At 40.1% G+C, this 18,363-nt stretch overlaps 1 protein-coding gene across 2 annotated transcripts in view; it reads right to left on the bottom strand.

Moving 5' to 3' along the window:
- The window catches only part of ZEB2 (zinc finger E-box binding homeobox 2), a gene marked incomplete at its 5' end in the record, with an annotated part of 153,577 nt that overhangs the window by 20,619 nt on the left and 114,595 nt on the right, over positions 1-18,363 (bottom strand). For both annotated transcript variants that reach the window (XM_056535014.1, XM_056535013.1), the window contains 1 exon segment: positions 8,843-9,100. In XM_056535014.1, coding sequence (XP_056390989.1) covers positions 8,843-9,100 — 258 coding nt within the window.

Consider the following 18,363-nt stretch of genomic DNA (forward strand, 5'->3'; position numbering starts at 1 on the left):
GATCAGGCATCTTATCCCCTATGCCAGTGGTCTTCAACCTGCGGACTTCCAGATGTTGCAAAACTACAACTCCCAGCATGCCCGGACAGCCGTTGGCTGTCCAGGCATGCTGGGAGTTGTAGTTTTGCAACATCTGGAGGTCCGCAGCTTGAAGATCACTGCCCTATGCTTTGGATAGGGGATAAGATGTCTTAGCGCCAGAGTACCCCTTTAATGCTGGGAGTTGTTGTTTTGCAACATCTGGAGGTCCGCAGTTTGAAGACCACTATTCTAGGGCCTAGGAAGCTGAGATATAAGTAACTACCTTGGTAAAGGCACTTTGTTGGTGCTCCCCCTGCCTCCCATTTATGCCCCTATACCACGGACTCCCTTAGTTGTGCCCAACCCTAAAATACAGCACCCCATTTCTCAGCTTCCTGCACCCTTGTGAATACAGGAGTCTATCAGAAGAGACTGATAAGCTTTTTATTTTTATTTTTTTTGTTACATTTGTATAACCAGGTGCAGCGGAGACGAGTTTGCAGTCTGGCACAACGCAACGTGTTGCAGTTGCGGAGCCGAGTTGGCAATCCGGCACGGTCCGGTGTGTTATCTGTGAATTTCTAAGTTGTCACAACATGCAAAAATTTACCAAACGGTAAACAACCGGCTCGGCTCTGCTACATCACATGTACGTCTCTATAGTTCCAGGAAATTTGCCGGATCCACATGTACCTGTCAGTACACACCCAAAAGAGTTTGCCTGCGTAAGATAAGACGTCTCTCGCTATCTCCAGCCGTGGCTCTGTATTTTTTTTTCAGGACGCGCAAAAGGAGTTAAACTGGCGCGGCGCTTCTGATATTTATATCAATCTCTGCGAGTAATTAGATCAAGGTATTTCCGAGAAGGTTGTCACTGAGAATAAATATAGCTATTGTGTATCCCGCTTCCCTACTTCATCTCATGTGATTCTCCTGTTAAGAGTCACAAGATTCCCATCTGAGGGCGCACGGGCTCGGCCGCCAAGGAAAACAATTTGTAGCATTACATTTTATTTATTTATTTATTTATTTTTTATTTTTTTTTACTTTTTTTTTGCAAAATACTGATCATTTTATAGATCATTTTTTTTGCACTTCCTTCCTTTTTTTTACATGTGAATAAGTAAGGAGAGGTTCATGGGCCTGGAATATCTCCAACATATCTATTCATACATAACACTGTAGCCTCATTCATTATCATTGTGTGTTAAAGGGGTCCTCTAAGTGCCACAGCTGCTTTAAATGTGAGTTATAGGTCGCTTATCTCTTGTCCATAAAGCAGTCTTTGCCAACCGATGCGAAGCTGTTGCGAAACTACAACCCCCAGCATGCCTGGACAGCCGAAGGCTGTCCAGGCATGCTGGGAGTTGTAGTTTTGCAACAGCTGGAGGCACTCTAGCTGGAAAACTGTCATAGGTTCACAAAGTTTTTTTTCAATCAAAAATGGTGTGTATATGTATAGGCGTTTTTTATTTACCGTTTTATCCCCGGCGTGTTTCTCATTACAACTGTTGTGATTCCTTCATCATGTGGCTCTAGAATTTCTATAACATATATGCATTTTTTTGTGTTTTATTTTTTATTTTTATTTTTAATACTTTTAGAAATCTAAGGTTGAGTTCACACTAAGGAATTTCCGATTCCAAGTGGATCAGTCGTCACTAGGACCACTCGGACATTGCCATCCCCGTAGACGGCAATGTCTGCCGAGCAGATTCCGCATGAAGAATGAAGAAGTTCATTCTTTCGGCAGCGGAGATTCTGTGACGAATTGTCCGCCTGCCGCTGAAATTCCGTCGTGTGCACTGTGCTGCGGAATCCCATTACCAGCAATTGCATTTTGCTGCATCGGAATTTCCAATCGAATTCCAAATCCTAAGAAAATTCCGTAGTGGGAACCACAATATCTTTATACTAATAATAATTTAAAAAAATGGAGCTGTTTTCCTAAAAAAACAAAAACAGCACCACCCCTGTCCTAAGGTTGCGTGTGGTATTGCAGCTCAGCTCCGTTGAAGGGAATGGAACCAAGTTGTAATACCACACACAACCTGAGGACAGGTGTGGAGCTGTTTTTGGAAGAAATTAGCTCTGTTTTCATATTCCTGGAGTAAGAACATGTATATGATATATTAAATGTCTAAAAGGGAGGTAAACCTGATCCGCCTCAGTGCCTGTCCCCACGCAGTGTGAATTCTGCCGGACACTCATAGGATTACTATTCACTACATTACTTCATTTCACAGGTGATGAGCTCGTGGCATGCAGGATTCCAGAGCAGTCACGTGGGCTCAGATAGCGGGGGGGCCCCAACAGGCAATCATAGAATACGGGGCCCCTTGCTCTCGTGGAGCACCCCCTCTCTTATAATCTACCATCTGGAGGTCCACACTTTGCAGACCTCTTATAGGGGGTATGTCTGTGCGACCTCACCTTTAAAGGGTTAACAAGTTTTTATATAAAACTTTTCATGTTTTCTGGAGACATGTCAAAAAGTGTTCAGACCCCGACTGATTGCAAGAAGTAGCAGGGAGAAGCCAACTCCCATCATGCACTTACAATCAACTATGGTATAGGGCAGTCTGCCTGACCCGAGCCTTTCTGTTTTTAAAACTACCACTCCTATCATGCGTTTATAGCCAATTTTGGTATATTGCGGTCTTCCCCAACCTATGGTTCTCTGTTTAAAAACTACACCTCCCATTATGCCCTGAAAGCCAACTATAGTATAGGCAGTGCTGCCCAAGCTGCGGCTCTCTGTTTAAAAACTACTACTCCCATTATGCACTTACAGCCAACTATGGTATAGGGAAATGCTCCTCAATCCGTAGCTGTTTTAAAACTACAACCCCCATCATGGCTGACAGCCAACTATGGTATAGAGTGGTGCTCCCCAAACTGTGGCTCTCTGTTTATAAACTACGACTCCCATCATGCTATTACAGCCAACTTTGGTATAGCAAAGTCCTTCCAAACTGTGCCTTAGGGTACGTTCACACGGACAGATTTTTTTTGTGGGTTTTCCACTGCGTATTTGAAAGGGGGCTGGCTCTTCTCGGCTGTCCGCAGCAGATTTTCTGCTGCGGAATTTACGCTGCGGAAAATCTGCCGCAAGCCCCATTGAAGTCAGTAGGGACTGCGGCGGATTTTCTGCAGCGTAAATTCCACCGCGGACAATCTGCTGCGGACAGCTGAGAAGAGCCCGCCCACTTTCAAATACGCAGCGGAATACCCGCAAAAAAATCCGCTCGTGTGAACGTACCCTTACTCTTCGGAAACTATTACTCCCAGCATGTCCTTACAGCCATCTATGGCATAGGGCGGTAGTCCACACCCTGTGCGATCCCCAATTTGCGGCTCTTGCTCAGTTTTAGAACTACAACACCCATTATGCCTAAACAGCCACCTATGGAATATGAAAGCGCTCCCTCTATCCGCAGCTCGCTGGCTGTTGCAAAACTACAACTCCCATCATGCCCTGACAGCCGAAGGCTGTCAGGGCATGATGGGAGTTGTAGTTTTGCAACAGCTGAACCACTGCAGAAAAGGTAACATGTTAACACAGTGAAGACCCTAAATGGTTTATTTTAAATTTTTTTTATTGCAGACTTTTTACCAAACTTTTACAAAACTTTTTGTCCCGACAGGTGCGCAAATTTAAATCACTTTTTTCTAGGCCGCGGCGTATTTATTGTGAAAACAAGAGTAAAAAGTGAGAATTTTCCTGTTGCTCCCGGGGATAAAAAAGAAAAAGAAAAAAAGTTTGTGAAAATAAAGAATCCTGTTTCCACCCTCCGGAGGACGGAATCCTTGTCTAAGCAGAACGCAGGTGATTTATTTAACGCGCGAGCTGGTGATGATGTCATCGATGTATTCCAGCACACTGCGTCCACCCTATTGTGGGACGATGGAATGTCAAGGACAATCTCCCAGCACAAAAACTTTGATTGTTGCCTAAACCGGAAAAGCACAGTAAGAAGTCTACAGGCCTCTTCAGTGCAAAAACCCCTTACATCCTGCAGACACACAAAAAAAAAGGAGAAAGTATGGCAGCGTAAGCAAAGGAGAAGGGGCTTATCTCACAGAGCAACTATGCACAGAGGTGCCCTGCGAGACAGACAGGCACCAGGGATAAAACACTGCTGCAACAACACACAATCATTGTCTATAGCAAAAAAAGGAGAAAAAAAAAGAGAGAAAAAAAAAATAAAAAATAAAGATAAAAAAAAAAAAAAATTATAATGATAATAATAAAATAAAAAAAAGGGTTATCTGCCCGGTTAGTATAAACACTGGCCTGATTTCAGCGCAGGGGGAGAGGAGGGAGGAACAACAATCTTTTTTTTTTTTTCAATAGACATCAAGGCACCACATCGCAGCACTTTTAGTACAATAAAAAAAAAAAAATCCTATAAATCATTAGCAGTCATTAGAGCAGCAGACAGGTAAAAAGCAAAAAGGATCTCTCCTGCCCGGGTAGAACAGTAAAATAAAAATTATGGATACTGACGGTTACAGAGAACAGGCTGGGCCATTTGACGCGCACGGGAAAGTTAACTATTAAAAGACGAAAAAGGTGGTGGCGGGGGGCGGGGGGGGAGGTGAAATCAGGGCAGGGATGAAAGGGTTAAAAAAAAAAAAAAGGTGTCGGCAGGCCGTGAAAGGGTTATCGGGAGAAAAAAAAAAGAGTTTGGTATAAATTTGATGCATGTCTAATAAAAAAAAAAAACAAGGGATTTAAAGGGGTTATCCAGGAAAAAACTTTTTTATATATATATATATCAACTGGCTCCAGAAAGTTAAACAGATTTGTAAATTACTTCCATTAAAAAATCTTAATCCTTTCAGTACTTATGAGCTTCTGAAGTTAAGGTTGTTCTTCTCTGTCTAAGTCCTCTCTGATGACACGTGTCTCGGGAACCGCCCAGTTTAAAAGCAAATCCCCATAGCAAACCTCTTCTAAACTGGGCGGTTCCCGAGACACGTGTCATCAGAGAGCACTTAGACAGAAAAGGACAACCTTAACTTCAGAAGCTCATAAGTACTGAAAGGATTAAGATTTTTTTAATGGAAGTAATTTACAAATCTGTTTCACTTTCTGGAGCCAGTTGATATATATATATATATATATATATATATATATATATATATAAAAAGTTTTTTCCTGGAGAACCCCTTTAAAAGGGGTTCTCTGACTGATGTAGTAGAGCTGAAGTTGGAATTTGGTTGGGGTTGCGCCTTTGTGCAGCGTGACCATTAAAGATAATGTAGATTAGTGGTCTCCACGCACCATTGCGAAACTACACAATTGCGAAACTGCAACTCCGTTGCGAAACTACACCGTTGCAAAACGACACCGTTGCAAAACTACAACTCCCAGGATGCCCGGACAGCCGTTGGCTGTCCAGGCATCCTGGGAGTTATAGTTTTGCAAAAGCTAGAGGTCCACAGCTTGGAGGCCACTGATGTAGTAGTAGCTTTTGGGACGGGGTACAGGTGGTAGTCTTGAGCATAAGACTATGGTCACGTGTTCAAATATGGAAAAATACTAAAATGAAGTGTATTGCTCTGGCATGAGCATCGGGGATACGGGACACCACCATTGCATGGGGCTAATGCCGGAAAATAAAAAAAATGCAGACCCTAGTGTCAAAAAATATGCTGCAGAAATTCGGGGCAACCCCTTCGAATTTCTGCAGCGTGTTGTGGAATGTGCCAAATTACCATCTCAGCTCTGCTACATCTCTGCAGCATAATTCCTAACATTTAAACTAAAACTCCAAGTGCATATGAATGGGGTACTGTATAGATAGGCATGAGTCCCTGTAGATCAGTGGTCTCCAAACTGTGGACCTCCAGATGTCGCAAAACTACAACTCCCAGCATGCCCGGGCATGCTGGGAGTTGTAGTGTTGCAACATCTGGAGGTTCACAGTTTGGAGACTACTGCTATAGATGTATCCTGCCTCCATGGAGGAGTGTATAAAGACAAACACGGCACCACCCGTGCTTCTGCAGCTGCAGTGCCCTAACTGAGCCTCTAGGGGGTACAACACATTTTAGGAAAACCCTTTTTGTGGCTATTATATATTCAATTTTATGAAGCCAAATCGGTAGTAAGATGTAGTATCCTTCTTCTTTCTACTGGATCCTCTTTAGGCTTTAGCAATAAAAGCTGCATTAAGTAAAACATAGCAGTATTCTTCCATAAACAGCACCACCCCTGTCCTCAGGCTGTGGGTGGTATTACAACTTGGCGCCATTTACTTCAATGAAAGTGAGCTGCAATACCACACACAATCTGAGGACAAGGGTGGCGCTGTTTCTAGAAGAATACAGTTATATTTTACCTAGAAAACCTGGAAAACCAAAAACATACTGATAGGTGAATTTAAATTGCGAGCCCCAATGGGGACAGGGGCCAATTTAAGTCAACACTATACAGAGATACAAAATCTGTGTGCGCTATATAAATAAAGAATTATTTATTATTATATTATTATTTATTATTATTATTATTATGTATTTTTATATATTATTAGTGTTATTATTATTATTATCATACATTATTTATTGCAAAGGCAATGGCAGTTTTCAAAGAAAAAAAAAGTTACAGCATCCCCAATACTATATTATTGGCTAAACAGGGTTAACCCTTTCCAAAAAAAAAAAAAAAGCTCAACAACCCAATAAACTAGGGCAAAAGGGAGTAATAAGACTTTTTGGGGGGGAAGTGACGGGATTGGAGCGGTAGAATATAAAGTATACAAAGTAAAGTGTGAGTGTAAGTCAGATTTGTTTAGCACTACTTCAAATAAGTTCATCCTAATCCTGGAGGGGAAAAAATAAAAATAAAAAAGAGAGAAACTTTTTTTTTTCCTCCAGAAGTTTGAAATCCTGCATTTGTTAAATCCCTATTAATTATTCCTTTAAGGGTAAAAAATCCCAGTAATTGGCCCTTACCCTTGATTTCTAGATATTAAAATTTAAACCATCAGTACATTCATTCTTATGGCTCTGCATATCTTGTTCATTAACAAGTATGAATAGCTAACGCCAGCTCATTTAAATAGTATGTCTTACAAGACTTCTCGCTACACTCAGTTTCTGTCACACTGCTCCCAAGAATCATTGGCTCTTATTATACATGTAAATGGCTATCATAAAAATAAAAATTTCATTTAAGATTGTTAATGACTCCTCCAGCAGTCAGACTTCCTTTAATGATCATCTTCTGCCCCCTAATTAAACGTATTTATCTTTTCTCCATCTTTGCCTGGTCCCCCCCCCCCCCCCAACCACCACCGTCGCCCACCCCACCTCCACCCGACCATAGTTGAGAATCTGAAACCTTAAGGTCTTTGAGCCTTTGACGATAAATGTTTATGTGAGATTCGAGAATTTGTTTGGCCCCCACCTCGGGGGGAAGAAAAAAAAATCTCAAATTTAATGTGCAGTTTACAACTTGTTCGATGACTCGAGGACGGCTCGGTTACAGGCGCTGCTGGTAAATCATAGACGTGAACGATTGGCTTTGCAGAAATGTGCCGTCTGTCCAACTGGCGGTGAGGGGATGACATGTTTCTGTTGCCGTAGCTGGTCTATCACTGTCTATCTGTGCGGCTAACAGGTTAATAGGGAAGGAAAGAGATCTAGTGGATCAGGAAAGAGATCTAGCCTATCAGGAAAGAGATCTACCAGATCGGTAAAGACTGGTTGTTACTGCCCTGCCTGGCTTACCACCATCATGGTAATACATTCTAGAACAGTGGCCTCCAAATTTTTGGCCTTCACATGTTGCAAGCCTACAACTCTGTTGTTTGGAAACCACTGTATTATAACAATGGGCATATGTAAAGCTTAAAGGCAGCCTATCATAGGTTTCATGCTGCTGAACCACGAACAGCTTGAAATCTTGACAGGTTGTATGATTCACTCTACAGCATTTCAGAAGACCACATCAAAGATATGGAGGTATCTCAAGGTCTTTGGTCTTCAACAGCTTTTTACTACCCCATTGGCTTTGATTGATAGATCTCTCGCTGTATACAAAAACAGGAGAGGATCATTCAATCAAGGAGGACAAGGTGGGGAGAACCGTCCCGATAACTCACAGCCCTCTTTCTCTGATTCCTCTGAAACACGTTTCACGTTAAATCAGGGGAGCCGGTCAGTATTTCATGCTGGTTCAAGTGGTATGAAACCACTAACAGACTCCCTTTAGTTTTGTAGGGTTCTGTCGACTATAAAATGTCAGTGGAGACAGGGCAAATTCTTGGTTAAGGGCTGCAGTTATGGAAAACGTGGGTCAAAAAGGATAATATTTTCCTATGGCGTAGCCTTTTCAGGACTAGCATAGGATATTCAATCTATTGGATCAGGTGTGACCACCTTCACCATTGTTCTACTCTGAAGTCCTTTCTCTATCTGGGAAGTGAGCTGTAAAGTTGGCCATGCATGTTGGCCAAATCCACCAAAATTAGCAGGATTGAATGACCATCAAGTGTGTACAGGGACCTCAGGACTCTTTACTGATGTTGGATCCGAGCTTCGAGCTTTCTCCTTTGTGACCTTCAACACCTTCAAGTAATTTTCCCAACAAAAAATACACATCCCAAATTGATCTTCTTCCACTTGAAAATGCAGAAAATTTCTGCAGTAGGCATTAACTAATAAGGAACAATCATGGTAGCCTGTTATTGCAGGGCTCTCCCAAATATCATAGATTGAATTCTATAAACCATTTTTTGTTTGCCACTGAACCATCCACGTGTGTGAGCACTGTCCATATAACCATTTCTAGAAGGTGAGTATAACTTACCAGAACCATCTACAGGCGCTTTCAGGAGATCCTCATTGTGCCAACTGTGCTCCATTCCACCATCTCTCAAGTCATCTTCCTCTTCTTCTCGAGTCAGTAAAGCCTGGTTGGCATGTGGAGAAGACTCGTGGTTGAGCATACTAACTGGACTGGTTTCCGGGTCCAAAGTGGTAATAATACTGTCCTCTTCGGCAATGTGAAGCTTGTCATCTTCATCTGTCTCCGAACCCGTTTCTACTACATTGTCGTAATTTAAAACTGCAATTCAAAAGAGAAAAAATGTTAGAAAGACGTAAACCCGAAAATAGGAAAACATTTATTTAGTTACAATCTAGATCTAGAGACATCAGAAAAGAAGTTATGGTTCTCAACTAAACAACTTAAATTTCTTTTGACTTTTCACGCCCTATGAATTTTGGTCAAAAACCAGTTGATAGGTACATGCCCCTTTCCAACCCCTAGATTGCTCAGGAATGTTTTTTTTCTTCTTCTATTTTTATCTTTTTATTTTTTTTAAAGAATAGCCAGCAAAAAAGGTCTGTGAACTCTATTGAAGGTGGCTGTTTCTGAATTAGCCCAGTCCTCACAAGACTCCCGGCCTACATGATAGTACATAAATTGTCCACTTTACCAGCAGACAAGAAAGATTAGAGTAATAAACACCGGGCATTAGCTCAGCTACAGAAACACACCATCCGTTACGCACACATGGGATTGCCAAAATACGTTAACCTAACTCTGTACAAACATGCCACAAAAAAACAGTCAGAACCATGACATCATGGGAACGAGAGCGAGAAAGAGAGGAGGGGGCTGTGGGGGTTGGGGGGGGGGGGGGGGGGGGTCTTCGAGCAGACTGAGGAAAGGGGGGGAAAAAACAATTTTCAGCTTCATTTTGATTTCTCTGTGTCTAATAAAGCTGCACTCTCCTAAATTATCAACTGAGCTATCTCAAGTGGCTCTTGCCAGCTATCGGATTATAGAAAAGTATCAGAAAAGAAAGACGAGGGGAAAAAAAAAAAAGGATTGTGTTTCAGGATCATAACGCTTAAGGAGAATTCTTGAAATACGTCTAGTTACAATTTTTTGGGGTCAGTCATATCTGTTTGTTTTGACAGGTTCCCAGGGAGAACCAAAAAAAATAAAAGGAACAAAAAGAGAAGAGATTTTTTTTTCTAATTTTTTTTATTTTTTTTTTCATGTGAGTCTGGGGACAAAAAGATTACACCGTGCATATCTGCTCATAATATGATCTTTGTATAATCCGCGGGTCCGCACTTGCCTTCTGAACAACTGCACAACAGGTGCAAATTAAAATGAAAACGGCTGCAGGAGCAGCAAACAGAATCTGCTGACCTGGTTTGAATACCAATTGACGGGGGAAACAAAACCTTTTCAAGAGGTGTGACCACAAGGGTTTAAACAAGTTCAGACTGGGTAATGCCCTAAGATGTACAAAAAAAAAAAACACACAGAAAAAAAGAAACGAGAGATATTCTACCGTCTCTGCTCGAGCTGTGTGGTCCAGATATACCTTAGTACAATCAATATTGTGAATCTTTTTTTTTTTTTTTCGGAATGGTGACAAAGGTTTAACCATTTCTTAGCAACCCACAGACAAGCCCTTTATAAATGTTCTGAGCTCTGAGTTGGGGAGGGGGGCAAACAAAAGATCCTAAGGCCTGGGAATCTTTCAACCCACCTCTTAAAAAGTGATCTCTGGGCACAGGAGAAATAAAGGAAGGTCCAGGAGGAGTGAATAAAATTATCTAAGGCTGGACAAGCTTTAAAAGGCCTTTATCCTGAAAGAAAATATGTCTTTTGAGGTCTCTTTTTTTTTGCCCATCGTTGACTATCCTGAGTGACACGTGAGTTTTAGAGCAATGAAAGATATTTTCTTCAAGATTTATAAAAATAAAAAAAAGATAAATGATTTATCAACAAACCCCTGAGGAGCCCAAAAAATAAAGAAAAAAATCTGAACAATTTCAACAAGTAGTGAAGTCATGTCTCAGGATACAAGGTCAGGAACACAACATCCATCACCATCACAGGACAACAATGCCTCGCGCCTGCTGCTTGTGTTTTCCCAAACAGTAGTAAATACTTTTAGACAGATAAATAAGTTAAGAGGAAGAGTGGACAAGAGTAATGTTACTTAATTGATGGTCATCCCTTGCACCTAGTGATACATGGACGTGTAAATTTTAGTATCTCGTCCTCCGGTCTACTAAACTAGACTTTAAAAAGTGAAGGTCTGAGACGTGACCAGAAGATGCAAAATGATGTTAGAACATTTACTATGTTATGTTCAAGACAGAAGGGAATGTTATCGATGTCCAATTATGGACTTAGGAAAACTAGTGGGGGAATTTTTGGGCTGGTTTAATTGGCTTCGAACCCCGAATAGGACCACAAGACAAAGCCCCAATCTAACAGATCAGAACCTGGTCTATGGGCTAGAACAGTGGTCTTCAATCGGTGGATCAAGAGATGTCGTAAATCAAAACTACGAGCTACAAATCCAACTATGAAAATGTGGTCCATGGGCTAGAACAGTGGTTTTCGAACTGTGGACCAACAGATGTTGCAAATCAAAGCTGCGTACTACAAATCCTACTATGAAAACATGGTCCTTGGACTAAAAAAGTGGTCTTCAAACTGTGGAACTTCAGATGTTGCATAACTACAACTACCGCCATGCTCGGACAGCCATTGGCTGTCCGGGCATGCCGGTAGTTGTAGTTTTGCTACATCTGGTGGTCCACATCTTTGAGACCACTGAGCTAGAACATCCATCAGGCATGTTGGAAAATACTGTTTTGGGAATAGTTTTTAGGAAACATGTCTGAGAAGTGATAGTATGGAACAAAATTATGTTAGACCTTACAGGGGTCAATTTCTTGAAACTGTAGTGAGATTTATTGATGCCCATTCAGGAACTTAGCAAAACTAAAGGATTTCATTGGTTGCTTTTCAGAAGCTCTGAATGTGGACCCAAAAAGAATCTATGGTAGAAAAAGAAGTTTCCCCAACTCAACTATTTAAGTCTTATCCATAGAACCTAAAGCAGACAAGTTAGACCATGTTTTGAATGATGGATAATGTTTAAATGCTTCGGCAGCAGGATTATTCTTCGAAATTCCCAGGCAACTTAAGAGCACGAGACTTGCCCTGAGACCTATTGCGATCCAGAAATGGATTTGCCGGAGGTCTCCCGGTGAAGACGTATCAAGATCGTAATAGTCTCGGCACAAGTATAAACTATTAGTATACATATTAGTCCTTAAGGGTGCGTTCACACGATAGTAGCTAGCAGTGAGTTTCCCGCTGCGGGAAACCTGCTGCGAGTTACACTAGCATTGATTTGAATTGAATTTGAATTGCGGACTGTCCGTGGACCCATTTAAATCAATGGTAATGTAACTCGCAGCGGGAAGCTCGCTGCTAGCTACTAGCGTGTGAACGGACCCTCAAACAAACATTGCATCATTGATAAAAAGTAGGAAATCCTAAGGTCTATTACAACTTCCTTAAAACTTGTTGCCAGTACAGGGTTATAAAGTGTGTTTCCTCTACCGGTGTAAAGTTTGAGTTAATTAAAAAAAAAAGTAGACAAAGTAGTACTGGCATAGGCCGAAGGACTTTCTTGTAACCACAAAGGAGTTGGAAGGCCCAAGAATGCCTTTCCTTCAGTCCAATAAACAAGCGGGAAGAGACATACTCATCTTTGGCTCAAAATAGACACTCGCATTCTACATGCCTCTTGAAGGAGGAGGAAAGAAATAAAAAGCAAAAACAAACACCAAAATACCTACTAAACAGAGGCGATAAATGGCCCAGAAAAACACAGCATTGATAACCAATTCCTCATAGTAATCTCTTAGAAATCAATTACAATCCACGGCATTAGATGCTTTGCCAGGAAGCGGCTGTAATTATGTTTCATACAGGTAGAGATGGACGACTGCCATGTGATCCAACGATTACAGGATAAGACGTAGTTAGGCTGCGAGCTTAGGCTGTGCACAGTAATCACAGGCAATCCCTGGTATTCCAGCCTGACATTACTTAACTGGTTTACTCTATCGTCAGGCTATTACACTATTTTACTATCAAAGCAAAAAAAAAAAAAAAACATTTCAACTACATTGAGTTATTTCATGGCATGAGTAATACAACAATATATGATGTTTTATCTGAGTTGCCATTTTAACAAGTTGGAAGGTAATTCAAATAAGAACCTGCAGGACTCTCTACAAAAAAATTTTGAATCAAGATTTGGTATCATTTGTTCGATAACATTTTGTTTTCTTTCTCTTTAATCTCGTCAGAGTTTGACATTTGATGATCACCTCAATGTTTTATCTGAGTTAAACTTCTTTTAGAATTGACGGGTGATTCAGTCAAGAACCTTCCCGACTGTCTAAAAGAAATGTTTTGAATTTGTTTTAAAAAACAAATCAACATTTTGTATCATTTGTTCTATACCATTTCTTAATCCCTTTAGAGGTTGACATTCGAGGATCACCTCAATCGGAGTTGCTTCTTAAGGTGGGGTAGATTTTAATAAGAACCTTCTTGACTCTCTTTAAAAATTATTTTGGAATTTGATTTAAAAAACATATCAACATTTTGCATCCTTGTTGTTCTATAACGATCTGTTTTTTTTTTTTTTCTTTCTTTCTTAATCCGGTCAGAGAGCTTGACATTCGAGGATCACCTTTACCTGCTGGAAGGAATTAGCGAGACATTCCAGGCCAAGGTACTTAGTAAGTATTGTTGATAATGAGTCTGACATTTGAAGTAGCTCGACCATTATCTGCGACAGGGGGTGTAAACAAGGTTTTATTTTTACCTAGCCAGCCCCCCCCCCCCCCCCCCCCACCCCCCTTGCACACAGATGGACGTTACTTGTGTCAGTTTGCAGAACACAGAAGCATCTGTTCCTAATACATGGGGTATTGATCACGGGTGACTTTTCGCCTTGAGAAACTTGGGGGGGAGGAGGGAAGAGGGATCCTTGTGTCAACGTGTGTCATCTGAACAAAGCTTTGTTTGCAGAAGAGGAGAAGAAGCTGAAATATAATTAGCGATTGGTCACACTGTGTCTGTGTAGCTATCTACTGATACATCTGGACTGATAGCCAGGACATGGCGGAGGAGGCGCATCAAAGTAGAAAAAAAACTAAACTATTTGCCAGCTTCACAGTTTATTTTAAACAGGAAATCTCCAGAGTTTACCTGGCCACGACAACAAATGGGTCTGATTACTCTGCAACAAAGCGTCAGCTCTTCTTACAAAGAGGTGACGCAGCAGCAATAAGATTTGACACCCACCAGATGTGCGTGAAAAAAAATCATCACAGCGCCAAGTTTGCCAAATATTACAGAGGGCCCCATCAGGCACCAGGGTCTGGGTGCAACTGCAAACTTTGCACCCCCTATGGTCATACCCCTGAAACCCATATATCCCAGTATATAACAGTTTAAATGGATACAATATTGATTTTCATTCATTTATAAATATTAAAATCTATTTATTTTTCAGTGCACTTTAACGGCATACGTTGTGTTAAAAATTGTAGCAGATTATTATTTTTTTTGTTTTGTTTTTTTTAATTCAACAAAAGTTAAAAAGTTGGGAATTTATTTTACCAGGTAGGGAGGGTGTGGGCTGAAAATGTTGGACCTGTCATTTTTCAATACGTGAATAACATTTTAGCCTATATTTTATTTTCTGATTTTAGGGCAGTCTGAAAATGTGTCAAGTTTGTTTATAAATTTTGCGCAATTTTAATTACACTGCCAGTCTTAATAAAGGATGAAGGATCTATTGTGTAGAGCAGTGTTTCCCAAGCAGTGTGCATCCAGTTGTTACAAAACTACAACTCCTAGCATGCCCAGATGGGCAACAGCTGTAGGCATGCTGGTTGGGAAGCAATGGCGTAGACCAGTGGTCTCCAACCTACGGACCTCCAGATGTTGCAAAACTACAACTCCCAGCATGCCCGGACAGCCATCGGCTGTCCGGGCATGCTGAGAGTTGTAGTTTTGCAACATCTGGAGGTCTGCAGGTTGAAGACCACCCGCGTAGACAAATGGGTGCATCTATGACAGATGCTATGCTACCACTATGATGAAGCCACCATCTTTAAAACCAAAAGATGGTGGCTCCTCGTATATATATATATATATATATATATATATATATAATGTCTAAAAGCTAAGCAAATGAATCATATACACAGATATAGCAGAGGTGATTTTGTCACGTAACATTTGCACAATACTACAGTCCGCTTACTTGCATAAAGCTCTTATAATATACTAATTACGCCAAATAATAAACTCGGCTCTGCTGCATCTGGAACCTTAAAACTACTGTCGCTCAACAAGGACTTTCTCACGTGATCCAGTGACAACTAAACCAACCAGAGGATGTGATGTACAGTCGCACTCAGCTGACACATATCACTTAGCCACGCATGTCTTTGATGGAAAAAGCATGTGAATGTGACCGACAACAAACTCCTTAATAGATCGTTTGCAGACTTAGGTGACAGATACATTATATGTATATATATATATATATATATATATATATATATATATATATATATATATATATAAGCAAAAAAGCTAAAAAATACAGCAGCACTCCAAAAAAAGCTAAAAAATACAGCAGCACTCCGAAAAAGCTAAAAAATACAGCAGCACTCCAGTTGAAAAAGATTAAGATGCAGGGTGCAGGTCACTCATAAGAGCCAAGTCCATCGATTCATCAATGTCCATAAAAATAGAATTCAGTGCAGCACTCCATAATATGAAGAAAAGTGATATTTATTCCATCAAAAAAAAAGTGAATACAGCAGCGACGTTTCGATCCTCTTCAGGATCCAGCTTGAGACAGAACCTGGAGAGAATTGAAACGTCGCTGCTGGTCTACAGTCAGGTTAAAGGGGTACTCCGGTAGAATTTTTTTTTTCTTCAAATCAACTGGTGCCAGAAAGTTAAACAGATTTTTAAATTACTTCTATTAAAAAATATGAATCCTTCCAGTACTTATCAGCTGCTGTATGCTCCACAGGAAGTTCTTTTGACCACAGTGCTCTCTGCTGACACCTCTGTCCATGTCGGCAACTGTCAAGAGTAGAAGCAAATCCCCATAGCAAACCTCTCCTGCTTTGGACAGTTCCTGACATGGACAGAGGTGTCAGCAGAGAGCACTGTGGTCAGACAGAAAATAATTACACAACTTCTTCTGGAGCATACAGCAGCTGATAAGTACTGGAAGGGTTCTGGAAAGATCCTGGAGAGGATCGAAATGTCGCTGCTGTATTCACTTTTTTTAATGGGATAAATATCACTTTTCTTCATATTATGGAGTGCTGCACTGAATTATATATATATATATATATATATATATATATATATATATATATATATACACACACATACATATATATATCAGTTGCCTGTGGAAAATGAATGCACTGGAGGGATGTAGCTTTAAGAGCCCTCAAGGATTTGTTAGGGGAGGTTTGTGTATATTTACTGAAGGTAAATTGCTTTTTTTCTCAGTATACAGTACCTAGGTGTAAAGAGCGAGTAAAAGGTAACACTTTTACACAGCGGTGAGAATGGATGGGCAGCATGAGAATGAAGCAAACATGCTAAGTGAGTTGTGTAATGGGGTATGGAGCAGGGACGGTGCAGGCCACTTCCTGGAGAGGCCATCACTTAATCTGTTAATTCCATTCTCAGCCACCGGGGGCAGCACTAATTCTCAACCTCAGCATCATCAGCCATAGGGGAAAATTGTGCATTGTGAATAAACACAGTGATTAACACAACACATCGCCTGGTGCTGCCCATTACTAATGCTGAAATGCACATACACTGAACTTGGAGCAGAACAATAGCTGGGATACAGCGTCAATACAAGGTGAAAAGCACAGGACTTCCTATCCTTAAGGATACATTATCATAATAACCTAGTCATGGTCTGGGGGCGGCGAGGGGAAGGAGAAGTAGAGAAGTTCACTAACAACTGAGGAAACAACACAAGATAGATAGAGAGATAGATATGAGATAGATAGATATGAGATAGATAGATATGAGATAGATAGATAGATAGATATGAGATAGATAGATATGAGAAAGATAGATATGAGATAGATAGATAGATAGATAGATAGATAGATAGATAGATATAGATAGATAAATATGAGAGAGAGAGATAGATAGATATGAGATAGATAGATAGATAGATAGATATGAGATAAGATATGAGATAGATAGATATGAGATAGATAGATAGATACATATGAGATAGAGAGATAGATATGAGATAGATAGATATATATGAGATAGATAGATAGATAGATAGATATGAGATAAGATATGAGATAGATAGATATGAGATAGATGGGAAATAGATAGATATGAAATAGATCAGTGCTTCCTAACCCGTGTGCCTCCCACTGTTGCAAAACTACAACTCCTAGCATACCCGGACAGCCAAAGGCATGCTAGAAGTTGTAGTTTTGCAACAGCTGGAGGCACATGGGTTAGGAAACACTAAGATAGATTGATATGAGATGAATGGATAGGTAGATATATAGATAGATATAAGATAGATATGAGATAGATAGATAGTTAGATAGATATGAGATAGATAGGTAGATGAATGATAGATAGATATGAGATATATGAATGATAGATATGAGATAGATAGATATGAGATAGATAGATGATAGATAGATAGATAGATAGATATGAGATAGATAGATATGAGATAGATAGATATGAGATAGATAGATAGATATGAGATAGATAGATAGATAGATATGAGATAAATAGATATGAGAGATAGAGAGATAGATAGATAGATAGATAGATAGATATGAGATAGATAGATATGAGATAGATAGATGATAGATAGATATGAGATAGATGATAGATAGATATGAGATAGATAGATAGATAGATAGATATGAGATAGATAGATAGATAAATAGATATGAGAGATAGATAGATAGATAGATAGATATGAGATAGATAGATATGAGATAGATAGATATATAGATAGATAGATATGAGATAGATAGATATGAGATAGATAGATAGATATGAGATAGATAGATATGAGATAGATAGATAGACATGAGATACACATTTCCATACATAGGCAGCATTACTTTACATGACTGAATTAGTGCAAACCACAAAAAGAGAACAACAATGTTGCAGACTTTGGCGCGCACCATAACAGCTCAGTGGCACCGCCGATGTATGGATGCATGTGCCCACTGTATATCTAGGTGCCTCAATCTACTATATATATATATATATATATATAAGATCTCACCTACAAGCTGTAGAGTAATACAGATACAATTGTCCATAATCAGAAGAAACACATAATATTCCTGGACTGTCTTATCGCACAGGGACCTTGTCTACAGTTACGTTTTTAAAACCTTGGACTTAAAACCTTGACAACCCAATGAGCAGAG

The sequence above is a fragment of the Hyla sarda genome, chromosome 8 (assembly GCF_029499605.1).
Source record: "Hyla sarda isolate aHylSar1 chromosome 8, aHylSar1.hap1, whole genome shotgun sequence".
Taxonomy (NCBI): domain Eukaryota; kingdom Metazoa; phylum Chordata; class Amphibia; order Anura; family Hylidae; genus Hyla; species Hyla sarda.